Source organism: Lepus europaeus, chromosome 4, assembly GCF_033115175.1.
Source record: "Lepus europaeus isolate LE1 chromosome 4, mLepTim1.pri, whole genome shotgun sequence".
Lineage (NCBI taxonomy): Eukaryota > Metazoa > Chordata > Mammalia > Lagomorpha > Leporidae > Lepus > Lepus europaeus.
In genome coordinates this window covers 22,922,503-22,941,653 of record NC_084830.1, presented here as the reverse complement: position 1 = coordinate 22,941,653, position 19,151 = coordinate 22,922,503, and the positions used below count along the sequence as shown (strand labels likewise).

Here is a 19,151-nt window from a genome sequence, read left to right as displayed (position 1 = left end):
GCTTTCCTATCTTCTCTAATTGAAAAACAGACCAAACACAAAGAGATAGCATCTAAGTCTGTAAGAATATTTTACAAAAGACTGTTATCTTGCTATTGATATTTTTAGGGTACATAAAAAACATGCTTGAAGAAAATGAAATCATAATTAGCTTTAAATAGCATACTACACAATTTAATAGTTCTGCTAAGATTTCACATGCAATTATCACAAGGATCCTCATAGAATTGATGAAATTACTTTCTTAGCAAATGATTAATTATTCAACTAATCACTTATCATTAAAGAAAAAAACCAAGCTAAATAAGCCATTATCTACTGAATTATAGGACAAATGGATTTAGCAATAAAGAAGGCAGGAGAGTCACTAACTGGAATTGAACCTTTATCAAGATGCTTTTTAAATACCTGGAACCACTATTGCTGGTCATATTTTTGACTGCATTTTTCTGGTTTTCATTTGTTCTACCTTCAGATTTTTTGCATCTGAAGAAAAATATTTAGTTCTCTTAATAAATTAAACCTTTCTAGAATGTTAAATTATAGAGCCTATCATTTAAAATATTACTTATTAGTAATATTGATTCCTAAATCCAAACTAACATAAAATAATTAGCACAGTGAGATAATTAACCAACCTGACATACCAACAAATTTCTTAACACATAAATCCTTTTCCTTAAAAAATTTGGTAGGCAATTCAATAAGATGGTGAAATTCTCTTTGGTTTAAAAAATTTGATGTTTAACAATTATAAAGTTTTCTATAGAACTATTTTTAGGTCAAAACATGTTTCTTTTTAATCAGTCCCGTTAAAAACATTAGACAAAAGTTTTTAAGAGCCAGCTACTAAGTAAATTTAGACTATGGTGAACTTTAAGAGACGAAAAAAAAAAAAAAAAGCGAAAACTACAGCAGTCATCTTGTCTTCTTTTTGTGACAACCAATCTCACCTTTGCAAGGCAGAAGCAAGCTGACATTCTTACTCGGTAGAAACACTGCTCTTGTTCTAATATGTCAGTGAGTGCAAGCCGAGATGCTGGAGTGGGAAATTTTTCCAAGGCCAATATGGATTCCTGCTGAGCAACAACATCCCTCTCATAGCGGAGTTGATACTGCCACATAAAATCAGCCTGCTCAAATTCTACCTTCCTTAATACTGACATATCTGGATCTATCCTTATCCACAGCAAAGGGGAATCAGCACTGAAAGAGAATACAGTTTCCTTTTTTATTTAACTCTGCAGGTCGATGTACTCATGTTTAGAAAAAACAAAACTTGTGTTAACCAAATTTTCTTTTCAACATAGTATTCAAGATAGCCTACAGTTTTGTAGATTCACCTTTTTAAACCACACTGACAAATTCTCTTTATGTTTAATTCATATATTTCAACTTTCTCACAATGTCTAATGTGTATCAATCTTTCGAAAAAGATCAAAGACAACAAAATAATTGCACAAAGGACATGAATTCCTTCATCATCCATCTCAAAATATTATTTGTTGGGGGCCGGCGCTATGGCTCACTTGGTTAATCCTCCGCCTGTGGCACAGGTATCCCATATGGGCACCGGGTTCTAGTCCCGGTTGTTCCTCTTCCAGTCCAGCTCTCTGCTGTGGCCCAGGAGGGCAGTGGAGGATGGCCCAAGTGCTTGGGCCCCTGCACCCACATGGGAGACCAGGAAGAAGCACCTGGCTCCTGGCTTCGGATCGGTGCAGCACTGGTCTTAGCGGCCATTTGGGGAGTGAACCAACAGAAGGAAGACCTTTCTCTCTTTCTCTCACTATTACTCTACTTGTCAAAAAAAATACTATTTGTGGGATTCTGATTTAAGATTATGTGATGTAAAAAAGAAGAATGAGAATTTCTTCATTTAACCTTGAGCAGCCTAGTAACTTTTGGTATAAACACAATTCATTGGAAATCAATCTGTGACTAAAAAATGAAAGCATCTATGTTTCTAAGTTAATTTGATTACTTACCTACTGAATACTATTTTAAAGTGCTAGACTCATGATCACCTTCTCAAATAGCGAGTTCTGAAATCTTGATTCAGAAACATGAAATGAACTTAACCTCACGTACTTCTCAAAGTACAGTTAAAATAATCTGGCCTACGTCAAAATTTCCATCAAAAGAATACCAAGACACTGTTACGGAAAAATTAACACTAATCTTAAAGGATAAGTGATTAAATCCATATATAAACATCAGTGAAAACTTGGCAATCAAGTTATCAAATAATTACAGCTGTTTGATTAAAAAAAATACAAGGGGCAGGCACTGCAGCACAGGAGGGTAACTGCTGCTTGGGATGTCCACATTCCATGAGTATGCTAGGTTCAGTCTTGCTACTTCACTTCCGATCCAGCTTCCTACTAATGAGCTGGGAAGCAGAAGCTGATGGTTCAAGTGCCTGGACCCCTGCCACCCACATGGGTGATCCGGGTAGTGTTTGGCGTTCATGGGTATGGTATGGCCTAGTCCCAGCTACTGCATATATCGGGGGAATAAACCAGCGGATAGAAAATATGTTTCTCTTTCTCTGCTGCTTTGCCTTTCAAGTAGATAGAAATAAATAAATACCTAAAAAAAGGTTGTATCCAACTGTTAAAAAACACAGAAGCATATGATAGATGGGTAAAATAAGAAAGCATGAGTTATATTATACAGGTTGGTAGCCTTTATCACACATGCTTGGGATGTAAAGAGTTTGAAACTTCAGTTCTGTTCTGATTTTGGAATATCGGCATTAGTGCATCTGCATTTTGACTGCAACCTGTCATTTGACATCAGATTTGAAACGTTCCACTTGTGCCATAATGTTATCATTCAAAAAGTTTTGGATTGAGAGCATTTAGGATTTTATAATTTCAGTTTAGGGATGTTCAATCTGTATTTTAAAATGAAACAGTATCAATCAATAAATATCACCACATAACATACATAACAGTGGTTTTAAAATTGCGTTTTGCAAACAGAGGGTCTCAAAGTAACTTGGAACCTAGTTCCAAAGTCAAAGAAAATCAACATCACTGGGAGCTCATTAGAAGTGCAAACTATTAGGTCCCGATAGTGAAGCTCTCAATCAGAAGCTGGATTTTAAGATCTCTAAACAATTCACATGCACATAATAGTTGAAAAGTTATCAAGAGAGATCAAGAAAACTGTCTAGTTAGGAGTGTATCCTCCGCTACAACCATACCACATTTCTTCTATTTATCCTCAGAGGCCAGATTTACTTTCATCTATTTGATTAGTTATGATTTTAGGTAAAATTTTTCAGCACTGAATTTCCATTGACTTTTAAGATTCTTTTTCTCTTTTAAAAGATGTATTTATTTGAAAGGCAGAATTAGAGAGAGAGAGAGATTGTCCATCTGCTGGTTCATACCCTAAATGGACGCAATGGCCAGGGATGGGCCAGGCTGAAGCCAGGAGCCTGAAGCTTCATTCAGGTCTCCCATGTGGATGCAGAGCCCAAGGATTTGGACCATCCTCCACTGCTTTTCCACGCACATTAGCAGGGAACTGGATGAGAAGCGGAGCAGCCGTGACTTGAACCAGCCATATGGGCTGCTGGCTTTGCAGGGAGTGATTTAACCCACTATGCCACAGTGCCAGTCCCTGACTTGTAAGTTTCTAAAACACCAATTTCAAGGAAAATTACACACTTTTAGAAATGTCTAACAAATGGGAAAAATGCCAAAAATATTCTATCTTTAAATTTGGGTAACTAACTTACTCCATTGCAGAAAGATCCATGTCCACTTCTTCTCCATTCATCAGTGGGATCTTTTTCTTCTTATTCCTACATTTAAGGAAAGGGAAGTTTGAAAACTTAAGAGATTTCAATTCTGAATGGAGACCAAGAGTAGATAAGTTTAAATAAAGAATTTCACAAAACACTGAAATATATGCTAAGGAACAATGACATCAACTGTAATAATTGAAAAAAATTTTTTTCCATTTTGAATCTAGGTAGAATAAAGTAAAAGCATTGAAATCTTTTCCAGATCATAGCTATAAAAAAGCAGAAATATATTATTAAATGCCGATTTAAAACATATTTCTAAGAACTGGTAGTTGTAATATTATAAAGAAAATATGCAAATCAATTAATAAAGAAATATTTTTTGACATGGAAAAATAAGCAGGCCTGAAATAAGTTAATAATGCTGAACCATGCAACCTGTGCAAGGCTGTCCTATGTGAAATAAAGTGAATAATAAAATGTCTTAAGAGTATCAATTAGCCTTTCTCTTTTTCTCTGCCGTAGTGGTTAAGTGTGCCTGACTATTCCTTGCCAAGTCTTCTCACAATACTTTCAATATCAAAAGAGTCCTGCTCAAAAAACAAAAACAAAAGTGTCCCATACTCCAATAGATACAAATGAAAACTGGTAATAAAATCAGGGACAACTCAAAGAAGAGACACTCAAAAACCATCAGCTGGGTCTATAAGGAACTGCATATGAGATGGCGTCTATTTATGCTGTATCAAGGTGACTATCAACTTAACCACATCAAGTTGAAAGTGTTACCACCATCTGGACAGTTAAACATGTCCAACGGGGGATACACTAAGGGGCTGGTTCAGTAATAAAATATGTGAAATGCTTTTTGGAGGAAAAAACAGTATTAATATATAGAATTAGTTATTATGCATAATCTTTAAGAGGACAAAAGAAAAGTAATTATTTCCACGTGGATTACACCTATACCATAATGCCTACTGGTTAACACAATGAAAACTTGGGGAAGAACAAATAAAAATAGCAACAGAGAACAGTCTTCCTGTGTTTCTCACACTCAAGAATATTCAAAGATGTACTATTATTATAGGAAAAAGAACTGAGGAAATGCTATGGAGGGGGTTATTATAAGATGTAACCATTTTCCAAGGTGAGTGGGACAAAAAGAAACAGGAATTTCAATCTGAATTAAGAATTTTCTGAGAGTAACATGATTGCAGGAATATTTCAGAAGCAAGTTCTTTTAAGGTCTTCAAAATTTATATTCTTATCTGTCTGAGATAACATGAGCATAAGATTTCCACTCCCTAAGTATTGAAATTACCACACGTTCCTTCAGAAAACACAGAAACGTTCTCATCTTTCACTATTCTGAGAACATGCTAATTGCTGAGTTGAATAAGTGGTAAAGGAAAAACACTAAATAAAAATCAAACTGCTGGACTTTTTGAAGTGGCAATTTGCTTTGTGAAATGTCAAGAATATTGAGTAGGCACGTGGTGACACACAGAAAGAGGAAAAACAGACATAGTAACCAACATGCAGGGGCTTTTCATGACATTTTCAGTTCCTTCCCTTCAAACACTGTTTTTCCAGTACTTCCTGCAGATATTAATCCAGCAAGATAAATAAGAACAAACCTATTTATTTAGAAATTTTCCTACCTCTAAAAATCCAAACTTCCATTCTACAAAAACCCCAATATACTCCCCACATTAGTCTCAAATCTAAATTTTAATTATTATGGTCTTTAATTCTAAAGATAAAAACATCATCCAAAAAGCAAACAAAGACTGTTTGATAATGCTAACTTGAAGTCAAATGGGGAAGCAAAGAAACTAGGTAACATGTTGTCTACTTCAAAAACTAGGTATATTTCTATATCAGGAATAATTTTATTTTGGTATTTTAATTGGTGGGATTTGCAGCTTAACATTTAGTTTACTGTTATTATTCAACACCTACCTTCTGCTTTTAGAATGGCAGGGTATATCATGCTTAAGGCTGTTTTCTTCTATTTGCAATGTATGATTAAAGGATCCGTCTAATTCCTGCACTGTCACTTTAAGTGGACCCTTAAAAGAAAAAAAAATGTTCAAAGACATGCTAGAATAACAGTAATATGTATGCTTATGTGTACAGAAGGGTACATAGGAAGACATAAAATAATCTACACAAAATGTGTATCAAGAGACAAAGAATGGCAAAATGGGCCACAGATGAGGGGAACCGGGAAAACCTGTGTGTGATCCCCGAAATCTTCACCTGTTCCTGCTGATGCTCAGTATTTTCCCAACTCATTCTCTGCAAACAAAATCTCTATATGAAACTTCTCACCAGTAACACCATCTCAATCCCTTTCAGTATTAAAACTGGGGAGACAGCAACACAAAAGTTTTTTTGTGTGTGTGTAGAAAAAAACACTTACCACATATTTCTGAGTTCCAGGAGATGTATAATCTTGCTTTATTTCCAATTCCAAGACATTTCGTTTTCTGTTAAATGCAAAACTTCCATAAAATTTTACCACCCCACTCTGGTCTCTGGAGAATTATAAAGGAAATTTCATATACTGAAATGAATATGCATTAAACAGGTTGCTCATGATGGAATTAGTAAGTTTCTACTGTATTCTCTCCAGTACATAGTCTGAGGGCATACTTCATTGTAAACCAGGTAGCAAAGTATCCAAAATTTTTGTGAAAAATGTTTTCCCAGACTTAAACAAAATTTCTGAAACATTGAGAAATTTGTGTCCTGGAAGAAGCAAAACCACTCTCCTGGATTATTAATATAACAGTGTTTTCAAATGAAAACTCAGAACTTACAAAGTTCCCAAATACCACTCAAATTGTGCCAAACTCCAACCACATGTGAAAGTCAGCAGATCACTGATTTTACAAGTAATCCTACAGGCCTGTCTGAAGGCTTACTGACCTCAACAAATTCATTCCTTCACTCACATACTAAAAGTAACTCAAAATATGCCAAATTTATACACTCATACAAACACACACACACATACACACACACATTGAGGGAGAGAGAAAGAGAAAGAGAGAGAGAGAGAGAGAGAATGTATGTGTGGTGTGTGTGTGTATCTCAATGATTAGTAGGTAACTTAGTGGAACTGATTTGCAGTTAATGGTTATTCAATAGTTTGCACTTCTTTTAGCACCCCCAAAGCCCTCTTCTTTCATATTCCCCTTACACACTATTCTTATTCTTTCCCCCGCTTTGCTGAACTGCTATTGAAAAGGATACACCCACTGCTTTATTAAAGGCTGGATGTCTTTGCCAGAGACATTTGAAATGGATTTCAAAAACCCAGATGTGGAAACCAACATCTGACTCCACATATGTGACTGGAACTTCTGAGATGAAGCAGTGCTGGCTAGACTTAGCAGTTTATTGAAAACCTGCAAGGATAAAACTGTCATTTACCAAGCAAATGTAATATATTTCTTTCAATTCTATACACGTTGCACTGTAATTTAGGAGATAATAACTCACATATTAGATTTTTCTAGTCAAAGACAATGAGCAAAAGAAATATGTGATATATAAATAGATTATATGTCAATTATTCAAATAAACAAAAAATTAATGATATATTAGACAAAAATATTGTGTTAACTATAATCACAACAATATTTAATACCTATAATTTATAGGGCTATGAGTTGTACATAAACATCTTTTAGATTGATTTTTTTCTATTAAAAACATTTCTAAATGAAATTTCATTAATATTCTAAGTAATGTAGAACACAAAATCATACATACAGATTTTATTTCATCTCCATATTCTAATTTTATCTTCCTAATAATTGTGTGCTGAGTGCATCAGATACTGATAAAAATTCTACAGCTGAGGAATCTCAAAGAAAACAGATTATTCCATGGGAAATAGAATTATAAACTCAGATGTCCTGTATACTACAGAAGAGTATTCAGGTTATTTATACACAGAATTGATGAAGTTCTTAACTTTAATACTTACTTGTAGCATGAATTCCATACTGATTCTATTTTCAATCAATCTCATCACAAGGTGAGCTTTACACTGAAACATAGTATAGTATTCCCAGGACAGTGTATGTGGATGCTTGATTGAAAAGTGGAGATGGGATGCTGGACTAAAACACAGAAGCAGATTTAGTAAATAAAACAAATTTGACGATTAAATAATAAATTTTATGGTAACATCAAACAATATAAGAAAAACTTTACCTAAGCATTTGCTGTAGTATTAAGAAATATTTAAAAATAAACTTAAATGAAAGAAAATTATGAAATTTTTACTAAAGGACATAAAGACAAACTTGAATAAATGTTAACACATGTCAAGATCCTATATAAGGAGATACAATAATGTAAATATTTCAATTCTCTCCAAATCCATGAATAAACAATATAATTCCAACTGATAACCCAATTTTAAAGCATGCACAAAAATACATTCAAGATAGATTGTCTAAAACAAACAAAAGCAATTATAAAAATAGCAGAAAAAAAGTGAAAATTTCCCTTGCAAACTGAGGATCAAAGAAATTCCCTAAGTAAAAATACAAAATCTGGAGGACGTAAAGACAAAATGACTATGTAAATATTAAAAATGTTAATACTTTGAAAAAGATCAGTAAATTTCAAGAAAAGTATAGGTTAGTAAAATACTTATTATACGTAACATGTACAGAAGTATTTCTGTATGAAAATGACCAGAGGTAAAATTTCTATATGATCACACAGAAACAGAATTGCTAGGACTAATTTTTATCCATTTTAAAATTTCAACTATTACAATTAATTACTCCTCAAAAATGTATCAGATCATATTCTCACTATCAATGTACGAGTGTATAAAATCTATGAGTGGTACTATGGTTTGAATGAAGGTATCTCCTCCAAACTTCATACTGAAACATAATCCAAAATGCAACAGTATTAAGGTGTGTGGCATTTGGGACATGGTTAAAACATGAGGGTAGAGTCCTTATCGACAAGATGAGAACCCTAATAAAAAGGCTCCAGGTTGAAGAGAGCCCTCATTTGCCCTTCCAGCACGTGAGGGCACATCATTCCTTCCCGGAGGGGGATGCCACCTTGGAAAAAAGAACAGGCTTCACTAGACACCAATCCTACAAAATCCGCTTGATCTTGGCTTTCCTGGCTCCATCCTCTCTACAATTATTAACTGTGAAAAATAAATTCCAATCGTCTAAAATTACTCAGTCTATGGCACTGTGTTACAGTAGCATAAATGGATTAAGCAAGTAGCATAATACATCCTTAAAAATATAGCATATTGGGGCCGGCTCTGTGGTGCAGTAGGTTAATCCTCCTGCTGCAGCACTGGCATCCCATATGGGTGCCGGTTCTAATCCTGGCTACCCCTCTTCCAATCCAGCTCTCTGCTATGGCCTTGAAAAGCAGTAGAAGATGGCCCAAGTGCTTGGGTCCTTGCACTTGCATGGAAGACAGGGAAGAAGCATCTGGCTCCTGGCTTCAGATCGGCATAGCTCCAGCTGTTGCAGCCATCTGGGGAGTGAACCAATGGAAGGAAGACCTTTCTCTCTGTCTCTCCCTCTAACTGTCTGCAACTCTATCTTTCAAATAAATATATAAAAAATCTTCAAAAACAAAACAAAACAAACAAAAAAAACCAGCATATTGTGGGGACCAGCATTGTGGCATAGTGGGTAAACCTGCTGCCGGCAACACTGGCATCCCTTATGCATGCCAGTTCAGGTCCTCGCTACTCCACTTCCAATCCAGCTCCCTGGTAAAGTACCTGGGAAAGCAGCCAGCATAAGATGGCCCAAATGCTTGGGACCCTACACCCGCAAGAGAGACTTGGAAGAAGCTCCTGGCTCCTGGGTTTGGCTTGATCTGGACATTGTGGCCATTTGGGGAGTGAATCAGCAAATTAAGACCTCTGTCTTTCTGGCTCTTCCCCGCCCCCTCTCTCAGTAACTCTTTCAAATAAAATAAACCAGGCTGCAGCATCATTTTAAAAAATTTATGGTGGGGCCAGTGCCATGGTGTAGCAGGTAAAGCCACTGCCTATAGTGGCAGCATCCCACATATGGGTGCCGGTTTATGTCCCAGCTGCTCCACTTCCAATCCAGCTCCCTGCTAAGGCCTGGGACAGCATTAGAAGATGGCCCAAGTCCTTGGGCCCCCACACCCATGTGGGAAACCTGGAAGAAGCTCACCATCTGGGGAGTGAATCAGTGAATGGAAGACATCTCTCTCTCTCTCTCTCTCTCTCTCTGCCTCTGCCTCTCTGCAACTCTGCCTTTCAAATAAATAAATCTTTAATATATATATGGAATATTTAAAAATTTGACATTTGAACAAAAAATTTTAAGTTTTACTTATTTATTTAAGAAGCAGAGACAGAGAGGCCAACACCACTGACAATCTGGGTCTGTATTAGCAGAAAGCTGGAGCCAGCAGAAGTGGTCACTGAATGTAGAGAGTCTGATATTGGACAAGGGCATCTTAATTGCTAGGCTGAACATCTGCCCCTAGACTACTATTTTATATTTCATTCATTACTTCCAACTTTATCAGATATGTGAACATACCAAACTCAAAGGTATAATGAAATAATAGATAGGTGCTATTGAGAATGAATTAAATTTTTTTTAGAAATTAGAGAGTAATATTCATATGACTGAGTTATATCTTTAAAATCTCATTTATATATATATATAAAGGCAAATTAAAATGCCCAGAACACAATCCACCATATTTATTATCATGGTTGTCTCCAGGAGAGGAGCGGGCAGAAGTGAGAGACAATAAAGGAGGCTGAAAGGAATTCTATACTTTACTCCAAATATTCTTCTGAATTTTTTCTGAGTTTCTTCAAAGAACATATCTTTATGTGCTGCTATTATACAAAAATTTTTAAACATACAATAAAAACTAAATAGATGAGCAAAACCACAGTAAAAATATTCAATGTATATATTTATACACAATAAAATATTCTAATTATGTGCTGGAAAACTGCCACATAAGCAGGTAGTCAGAAGAAAATGAAGCATTTATCAATGGTGTGCTATGTAACAGCTTTATCTTAAGTAACTCTCACCACCAACATGGTTAAGTAGATCATCACTGCCAGTTCACACATTAAAATACACACACACATACATAAATACACAAAGGTTAGGCAATTTCTCAGGTAACAAAAATCAACAACAATAACTCAAGAATGTCTCATTCCAAACTCTTGTGCTTGTCTACTGACTAAGTCATATCTTGGTGACTACTCTGCAACAAGGAAAAGGCTACTGGTTATATAAAGAAGTTTGTTCATCTTTGTTGTTCCCTTGGACACTTTTGGCAGTCAGGTTAATACTATGAGCACAATGTAAGAAACTGCTTTCACATGCCCAAATTATATATTCATAAGACTATAAGTAAAGATAATTCTAATGAAAGTTAGTTATCAAAATATAACATCATATGCTAGTTTATTAATGTATCAATTAATAAGATCCAGCAACAGTATATTGCAGTAATTTTGAGATAGTGTTGAATACAAGATACTTTTCAAGATATCTGCTAAGTGATAATGTGATAGAAAATACCCAGGATATCTATTACTGAAAAAGTACAGGTATTGCTATTATCACTTTACTCTGTTGCCTACATTCCTAATATGAGAAAACAGAATTTCAGCTAAAGGCTAGTGAAAATAGAGAAAAAAATTTCCCATCCAATTCTATCCATAGTCCCTTAGAGAATCAATGAATCCTAGAAGAGATAAGAATCCCTGATAAGTGGCTATCACCTTTACAGAGGGAGGGAGGAGCAGAGATAGGAGGAAGGAAAGGATTAAAAGATGGAGAAAAGGAAGAGAAATAGCAAATAATGTCTAGGTTTGTGGCTATTCAGGTGAACAGTATAGACAAATATCTTCTTGTTGAAATTATATACTTACACTTAAAAAAAAGTCAGTAATATACAAGCAAACTGTTTCCATTATTTTTAAACCTTAATGAGAACAGCATGATACAAACAGCATTTGGAAATCAGCATGGAAAACAGGAAAGCATTACTTTTTTAAAAAAAATAGTTATTATTTGAAAGGCAGAGTTAGAGATAAAGTGAAGATAGAAAGAGATCTTCCATCCACTGGGTCTCTCCCCAAATGGCCAAACAGCTGTGACTGGGCCAGGTGGAAGCCAGGAGCCAAGAGTTTGTACTAGGTCTCCAACTTGGGTGCAGGGGCCCAAGAACTTGGGTCATAGTCCATTGCTTTCCCAAGCACATTAGCAGGGAGCTGAATCAGAAGTGGAGTTGCTGGGACTTGAACTAGTACCCATATGGGATTTGGGCACTGTAGACAGCAACTTAACCTGCAGGGCCATTGCACTGGCCCCAAGCATTATATGTTTTTAAAATCTTTTTAAGTTTAAATCTCTTTCCGACTATCTCATTCAATAAAAACAGTAACCTAATAAAAGAAGTAATGAAAATATTACCAGTGTTTGAGGTACCAATATTTTTGCATACTATTACTATTTTAGTTTTGTGTGGGCCTCAGTACACACACAAGTAATCTTACAAGATTGATTCCATAAAAGAAGCTTTGTAATATCATCTCTGAACAATGAACATACTTATCCTTTTCTTTTCCGCCACCAAATATGGGATGTAGTAAAACTCCACCAGTTTTCAGTTCATACGCCACTATTTTGTCTAGTTCCTAAATAAATAAAAAATAGGAGTCAGCAAAAAAAATTTTTACACATCAAATTTTAGGACCAAATTGTTAATTTCCATTTCCTGGAATCAGACTATAAATTTCTTCAAATAAGTGAAATATATTTGGGAGCTATTTATTTCTTACAAATAAACTAGACTGCACAGCTGCCTGAATGGTAAGAGCCAAAAGCCTTCTCTACTTTGTGACTTCAAGGCTGGCAAGCAGCCTGTTAACTTCCTTATGGTTCTTTTTAACCTCTCTGACCTGTCTTTCCCAAGTTTATTACTTCCTTTTCTGTATTTTACTTCTGGGAATTCAGGCAAGTAAAAAGAAATTGGGACAAATTAGGAGAGAAATCCATCATTTTAAAACTCTGCAAGTCTCCTCTAATATGAAATGAAAGCTAAAAACAAGTGAAAAAAGAGAACACCGTAACTGTGTGGCAAACTATGACTAGTTTAAATAACATGGATGCCTTAAAGAAAAGGGTTCAACAGCCCAGTGAAGTGCTTAAGTCAACTTTGAATGGAGTCTTTTACTTACCAGTTATGTAATTTTGATGAAATAACTTAAATGTCTGACTCCTTATTTGTAAAATGGAGATAATAGTGGGGTAGTTAGAAGAATTAAGATTGTTAACCTCAGATCTTGCCTTTAGTGCTCAGAGCCAGGCCCTCTACTGTGAGACACAGCACCTGGTAAACCCAAGGCTCTTCAAGAGTCTCTAAAGTTGCCGTGGCATCAGGCTCAGATTTATGCTCCAGTGGCACAGACACATTTCAGCACAACGTGGGCATGGCATGCATTATCAAGACTGTGCAGGGCTGGTGATGGTGAGACCCAGGGGTGACCCAACGTAGTGCCAACCCAGGGAAACCAGCAGGATTACTTTATCACCCCTCCCTCAACCTTGAGCAAAATTGTATCTTGGGACTCAAGTGCTGGACTGGTAAAAACCAATACTGGGAAGATCCTAATGGTCCCCCTTTCTATGCCAGTACCTCCAGACAGAGCCTCTTGACTTGTCCTCGCATGAGATGGAGACCTGTGCCCCAGATGGATGGACTTGTCTCAGCATGTGTCACCATCAGCCACACCTTGGGCCTGGCATGCACCCCCAAGATCATACAGGGCCTAGTGACTATAAGATCCAGGTGTGACTTAGCTTAGTGTCAACCTAGGTGGCCAAGGAGCTGCCTTTATCACCCTTCCACCAACCTCAGGCACACAGCAAGGAACCACAGGACTGAACTCAGTGCTAAGATTGTAAAATCCAATACTGGTCAGATTGTTAAAGTCTCCATCCCCAGAGACTCTGGATCTGCCCTGGCACGAAGAGGTGACTCATGGACCCAGTTAATTAGACTTATATCCCAGCCAGCATCACATGTGGCTGGTTGCCCTGTCTCAGGTTGTGAGCCCACCTCGAAAGACACAGACCATAGTAGTATGGGCAGTGGTCTACTCTATGTTGCATTGGTCTCAGCAGGCTGTGTGCACCAGGAGTGATCTAACACTGTGGACTAGGTATCTGGTCCTGTGTCAGCCCAAGGAAACGCTCACAGACAGACTATCCCTTTTCAGATACTTTCTCACATCATTCTAAACAACACACCAAATGTGGATCTGGGACAAATTTTAACTTGAGGCATCCTCCAGGACTGAAAGACAGAAAACATACCAATAATGAACTTGTGGCAAACTCCAGTTAGGGGCATTATTTAGTGCTGAAATAGCTTAACTGTCTATAGACTATGAGAAAATAAACAGATTGCTTATAATTTTTGAAAGGGCAGCCACAAAGAAACCCAGATTACAAGGATTGGAAAAAAAATAACTATTCTTCAATGTACATACACTGCATGCAAACAAGAGTCAAGAACTTTCAGGGAACTTTGATCTCTTCTTTTCTTTCTTTCTTTCTTTTTTTTTTTTTTTTTAAAGATTTCTTTATTTGAAAATTAAAGTTACAGACAGAAAGGGAGAGAGAGAGAGAAAGAACAATCTTCCTCCACTGGTTCAATCTCCAAATGGCCACTATGGCCAGGGCCAAGTCAGGCCAAAGTCAGGAGCTAGGAACTTCATCTGGGTCTTCCCACATGGGTAGCAGGGGCCCAAGCACTTGGGCCATCCTTTGCTGCTTTTCCCAGGCCATCAGTAGGGAGCTAGATCAGAAGTGGAGCAGCTGGGACTAGAACCAGTGCCTATATGGGATACTGTTATTGCAGGTGGCAGCTTTACCTGCTACGCCACAACAATGGCCCCCTGATCTCTTCTAACAAACAAAATAAAGTGTCAAAAACCAACCATTTAGAAACAGGCATTTTCAAATGCACGGATTAAAAATTCAAAATAACTTTTAAGGAAACTCAACAAACTTCAAGAGAAGGTGGAGAAACAAATTCATACTCCATCAGAGACTTGAGACAGAGATGAAATAATTAAAATAAACAGAAATCCTTCAGTTGAAATGTATACTAAGCAAAATTAAAATCTGACACAGCATCAATAGAAACAATACAAAGAATCAGTGAGCTTGAAGACAGGCTACTTGAATATACTGTCAGAGGAATAAAAAGAATCAAGAAGAATAAAGAAAACTGATGGAAATGCTGAGACAGCATGAAAATTGCAAAGATATGAGTTACTGGGGTTCAAGAATGACTTGAGAATGACAAAGGGTAGAAACTAGACTCAAAGAGAACATAAAATAAGACTTTTCAAACCTAGAAAATGATACAACTATCCAGGTACAGAAAGGTTAGAGGTCACCAGATTAAATTCAACAAATTGTATCCCAAGACATTTGTTTAAAACCATTACACCAAACGTTTATTTCACTGCACAGTGCCAGAAAGACTTAAAACATTATAAACTCACAGCAATCATGTTTAAGCCCTCATTTCAAAGTGCCAAATTACACCGCTATGGATCAAACAGATGTGCATTAATTAGGCTAATTGTTATTAAACTATTAACATGGAGAAGAGTACTGGCTCAGCCAGGTAGACTCCAGTTCTGAATGAACTCTGCTCTTGTCTAGAGGCAGTAATTTACTGCATTTTTATTAAGTGCTGATTCTTGGATTTTAGTTTTAGGATGGCCGAGAGAATCAAATTTCTCAAATCACTGTTTTCCATAAAGTCTGACTTCTCTATGCCCAGACATTTGGAAAGACTGGGAAAATGCCATGAAGTTCCTAGGAGACTGGAAATTTCTCCATGCGGAGTGTCTCTCCAAGGTTAAAGCCAAGGAGTAGATTTCAAAGCTGCAAAAGAAAAGACACAGCACATAAAAGGGTCTCAATTCCCAAAAGGAACCTTACAGGCCAGGAAAGATGAGACTTTCACAGTACTGTCAGAAAAAGACTGCTAGCAAAGAATACTGTACCCAGTAAAGCTATCCCTTAGATGTGAGGGAGACAAAGACATTTCCAGAGAAACAAAAGCTGAGAGTCTTTATCACCACCAAGCCTGTCATAAGAAACACTAAAGGGAATTCCTCAAACTCAAAGAGAGACACAATAACAAATAAGACATCAGAAAGCAGAAAATCCACTGGTCAAAGTTTATAAAATCAGAATGCTCTAATATTAGAAACATGGTGGGTAAAGAATTCATATCTTTAGTATGAAGAGTAAAAAACAAAACAAGTCACAAAAATAACTACATTAATGTTAAGAGATAGGCAATAAAGTAAGATGCAAAATGAGACTTTAAAAATTCAAACTGTGGGGGCTGGTATTGTGGCACAGCAGGCTAAACCATTGCTTGCAACCCCAGCATTCCATATTCGAGTGCCAGTTCAAGTCCCAGCTGCATTGCTTTCAGTCTAGCTTCCTGCTAATAAACCTGGGAAGGCAATGGAAGACGGCCCAATGTTTTGGCTCCTGCATCCATGTGGGAGACCAGGATGGAGTTCCTGGCTCCTCACTTTAGCCTGGCCCAACACTGGCTGTTGCAGCACTTTTGTGAGTAAAAAAGCAAATGGAAGATCAGTCTACTTGTCTCTCCCTCCTTCTCTCCTGCTCTCCCTCTCCTTCCATCTCTCTCTCTCTGCCACTCTCCTTTTCAAGTAAATACGTAAGCAGGCAAATAAATAAATAAATAATCTTTAAAAAATACTTAAAATGGGGCCAGCATCATGGCATAGCAGGTTAAGCTGCTGCCTGCAGCGCCAGCATCCCATATGGGCACCAATTCAAGTCCTGACTACTCCATTTCCCATATATCTCCCTGCTAATGCAACCTGGGAAAGTAGCAGAGAATGGCCCAAGTCCTGGGCCCCTGCACCCACTTGGGAGACCTGGAAGAAGCTCCTGGCTCCTGGCTTCAGTCTCCAGCCTTGGTTGTTACAGCCACTTGGAGAGTGAACTAGCAGACAGAAGACCTCTCTCCTTGTAACACTGCCTTTCAATTAAATCATTAAATCTTTAAAAAATATATTCAAAGTTTGGGGAGAAATAGACTGCAAATGTAGAGTTCTTTATTAGTATTTCTTTCTTTTTTTGGACAGGCAGAGTTAAGCAGTGAGAGAGAGAGAAGAGAAAAAGGTCTTCCTTCCGTTGGTTCACTCCCTAAATGGCTGCTACGGCCAGCAAGCTGCGCTGATCCAAAGCCAGGAGCTGGGTGCTTCCTCCTGGTCTCCCATGCAGGTGCAGGGGCCAAACACCTGGGCCATCCTCCACTGCCCTCCCGGGCCACAGCAGAGAGCTGGAATGGAAGGGGAGCAACTGGGATAGAATCAGGTGCCCCAACTGGGACTAGAACACAGGGTGCTGGCGCCACAGGCGGAGGACTAGCCAAGTGAGCTGTGGCGCCAGCCTACTAGTATTTCTTATTTCTTTCCCATTTATAAAAGGATTTATTTTTTATTTGAAAGGCAGAGTAACATGGAGGGAGGGAGAAAGAAAGAGAGGGAGATACTGGGTTCTTCCATCAGCTGATTCACTTCCCAAATGGCCAGGCCAAAGCCAGAAGAAAGGGCTACATTCAGGTCTCCAATGTGAGTGGCAATGGTCCAAGTATCTGGGTCATTTTTCACTGCTTTCCCAGTCACATTAGCAGGGAGCTGGATCAGAAGTGAGCAGCCAGGACTCAAACTGGGACTCTGCTATGGGATGCCATCCAGCAGCAGCTTAACTGCAGCAACACAATGTTGGCCGCCTCCTACCGTTATATTCAATGGCAAACTGTCTTCATTATCAAAATGCCAGGTTATAGCCAAAAGGTTTTTGTAAGCCCCACAATAACCACAAAACAGAGGCTGGTGTTGTGGCATGGAGGGTAAAGCCGCTGCCTGTGACACTAGCATCCCATATGGGTCCTGGTTTGTGTCCAGGCTACTCTTCTTCCAATCCAACTCCCTGCTAACGGCCTGGAAAAAGCAGCTGAAGATGAACCCTCGAGTACTTGGGCCCCTGCCATCCATGTGGGAGACCCAGATGAAGCTCCTGACTCCTGGCTGTTGTGGCCATTTGGGGAGTGAACCAGTGGATGGAAGATTCTCTTTCAAATAAATACATCTTAAAACACACACACAAAGTAAAAAATCTATACTAGACACTTACCAAAAATAAGAAAGGAATCAAAGCTCACTACTAGAAAAAAATCAACCACAACTGAAGAGAAGGATAAAGAAAGCAAAGGAAAAAGAGGGGGAGGAGGGAAGGAAGGATGGAAAAATAAATAAGAAAATAAGTATCAAAACGGCAGAAGACCCTTCCTATCAATAATTACCTGAAATGTAAATTGACCAAATTCTACAATTAAAAGACACAGTGGGGGCTGGCACTGTGGCTCAGTGGGTTAAGCTGCCACCTGCAATGCCAGCATCCCATATGTGTGCCAATTCAAGTGCCAGATGCTCCACTGGCTTCAATCTGGGCTTGAGGCCATTTAAGGAGTGAACCAGGGCATGGAAGCTCTCTCTCTCTGTCTTTCTCTCTCCCTCTGTAAACTTTGCCTTTCAAATAAACAAATAAATCTTAAAAAAAAAAAAAGAAAGAAAGAAAGAAAGAAAAGATAGAATGAGAGTAAATAAGAAAACAAGACCCAACTATATGCTGCCTACAAGAAACTTGGTTCCCATCTCAAGATACATGCGGAATAAGAATGAAAAGGAAGGGATAACATATTCCATGTAAAGAAGCCAAAGAAAGCAGAATAGTTGTATGTTTTCTGATAAAGTAGATTTTAAAACCAAAGCAAACAAGAGACAAAGAAGGTCATTATATAATGACACAGGTTCAATCTAGCAAAAGGAAATAATAATTTTAAGTACACATTCAATTTTCAGAGCACTCAAATAAATAAGGCAAACATTAATAAACTAAAAGAGAGAAACAGATCATAATACAATAAAGACAAGGATCTTTAACACTCCATTTTCAGATATGGGCAGATCACTCAGACAGAAAATCAAGAAAGAAACACAAGAGTTAAAAAATACCTTATATCAAATGGAACTAATAAACATCTACAGAACATTCCATCCAACCACAATGATACACATTCTGCTCAACAGTACATGCAATAATCTCCAGGATTAATCATATGGTATGTAACAAAACAAGTATCAAAAAAGTTTCAATTTGGCCAGTGCAATGGCATAGCAGGTAAAGCCACCACCTAAAGTGCCAGCATCCCATATGTGCACTGGTTTGAG

General features: G+C 37.6%; 1 protein-coding gene across 3 annotated transcripts in view; it reads right to left on the bottom strand.

The window, feature by feature from the left end:
* TAF2 (TATA-box binding protein associated factor 2) overlaps positions 1 to 19,151 on the bottom strand; it is a 121,067-nt gene that overhangs the window by 61,408 nt on the left and 40,508 nt on the right. For all 3 annotated transcript variants that reach the window (XR_009865697.1, XM_062188059.1, XM_062188060.1), the window contains exons 10-16: positions 12,400 to 12,485; positions 7,761 to 7,896; positions 7,022 to 7,176; positions 6,186 to 6,300; positions 5,723 to 5,832; positions 3,749 to 3,814; positions 954 to 1,206 (exon numbers count right to left, since the gene is read on the bottom strand). Coding sequence is in view for 2 of the 3 variants with exons in the window: in XM_062188059.1 (XP_062044043.1) it covers positions 954 to 1,206; positions 3,749 to 3,814; positions 5,723 to 5,832; positions 6,186 to 6,300; positions 7,022 to 7,176; positions 7,761 to 7,896; positions 12,400 to 12,485 (921 nt within the window). In the remaining variant the exon portion in view is untranslated. The remainder of the gene's footprint in view (positions 1 to 953; positions 1,207 to 3,748; positions 3,815 to 5,722; positions 5,833 to 6,185; positions 6,301 to 7,021; positions 7,177 to 7,760; positions 7,897 to 12,399; positions 12,486 to 19,151) is intronic.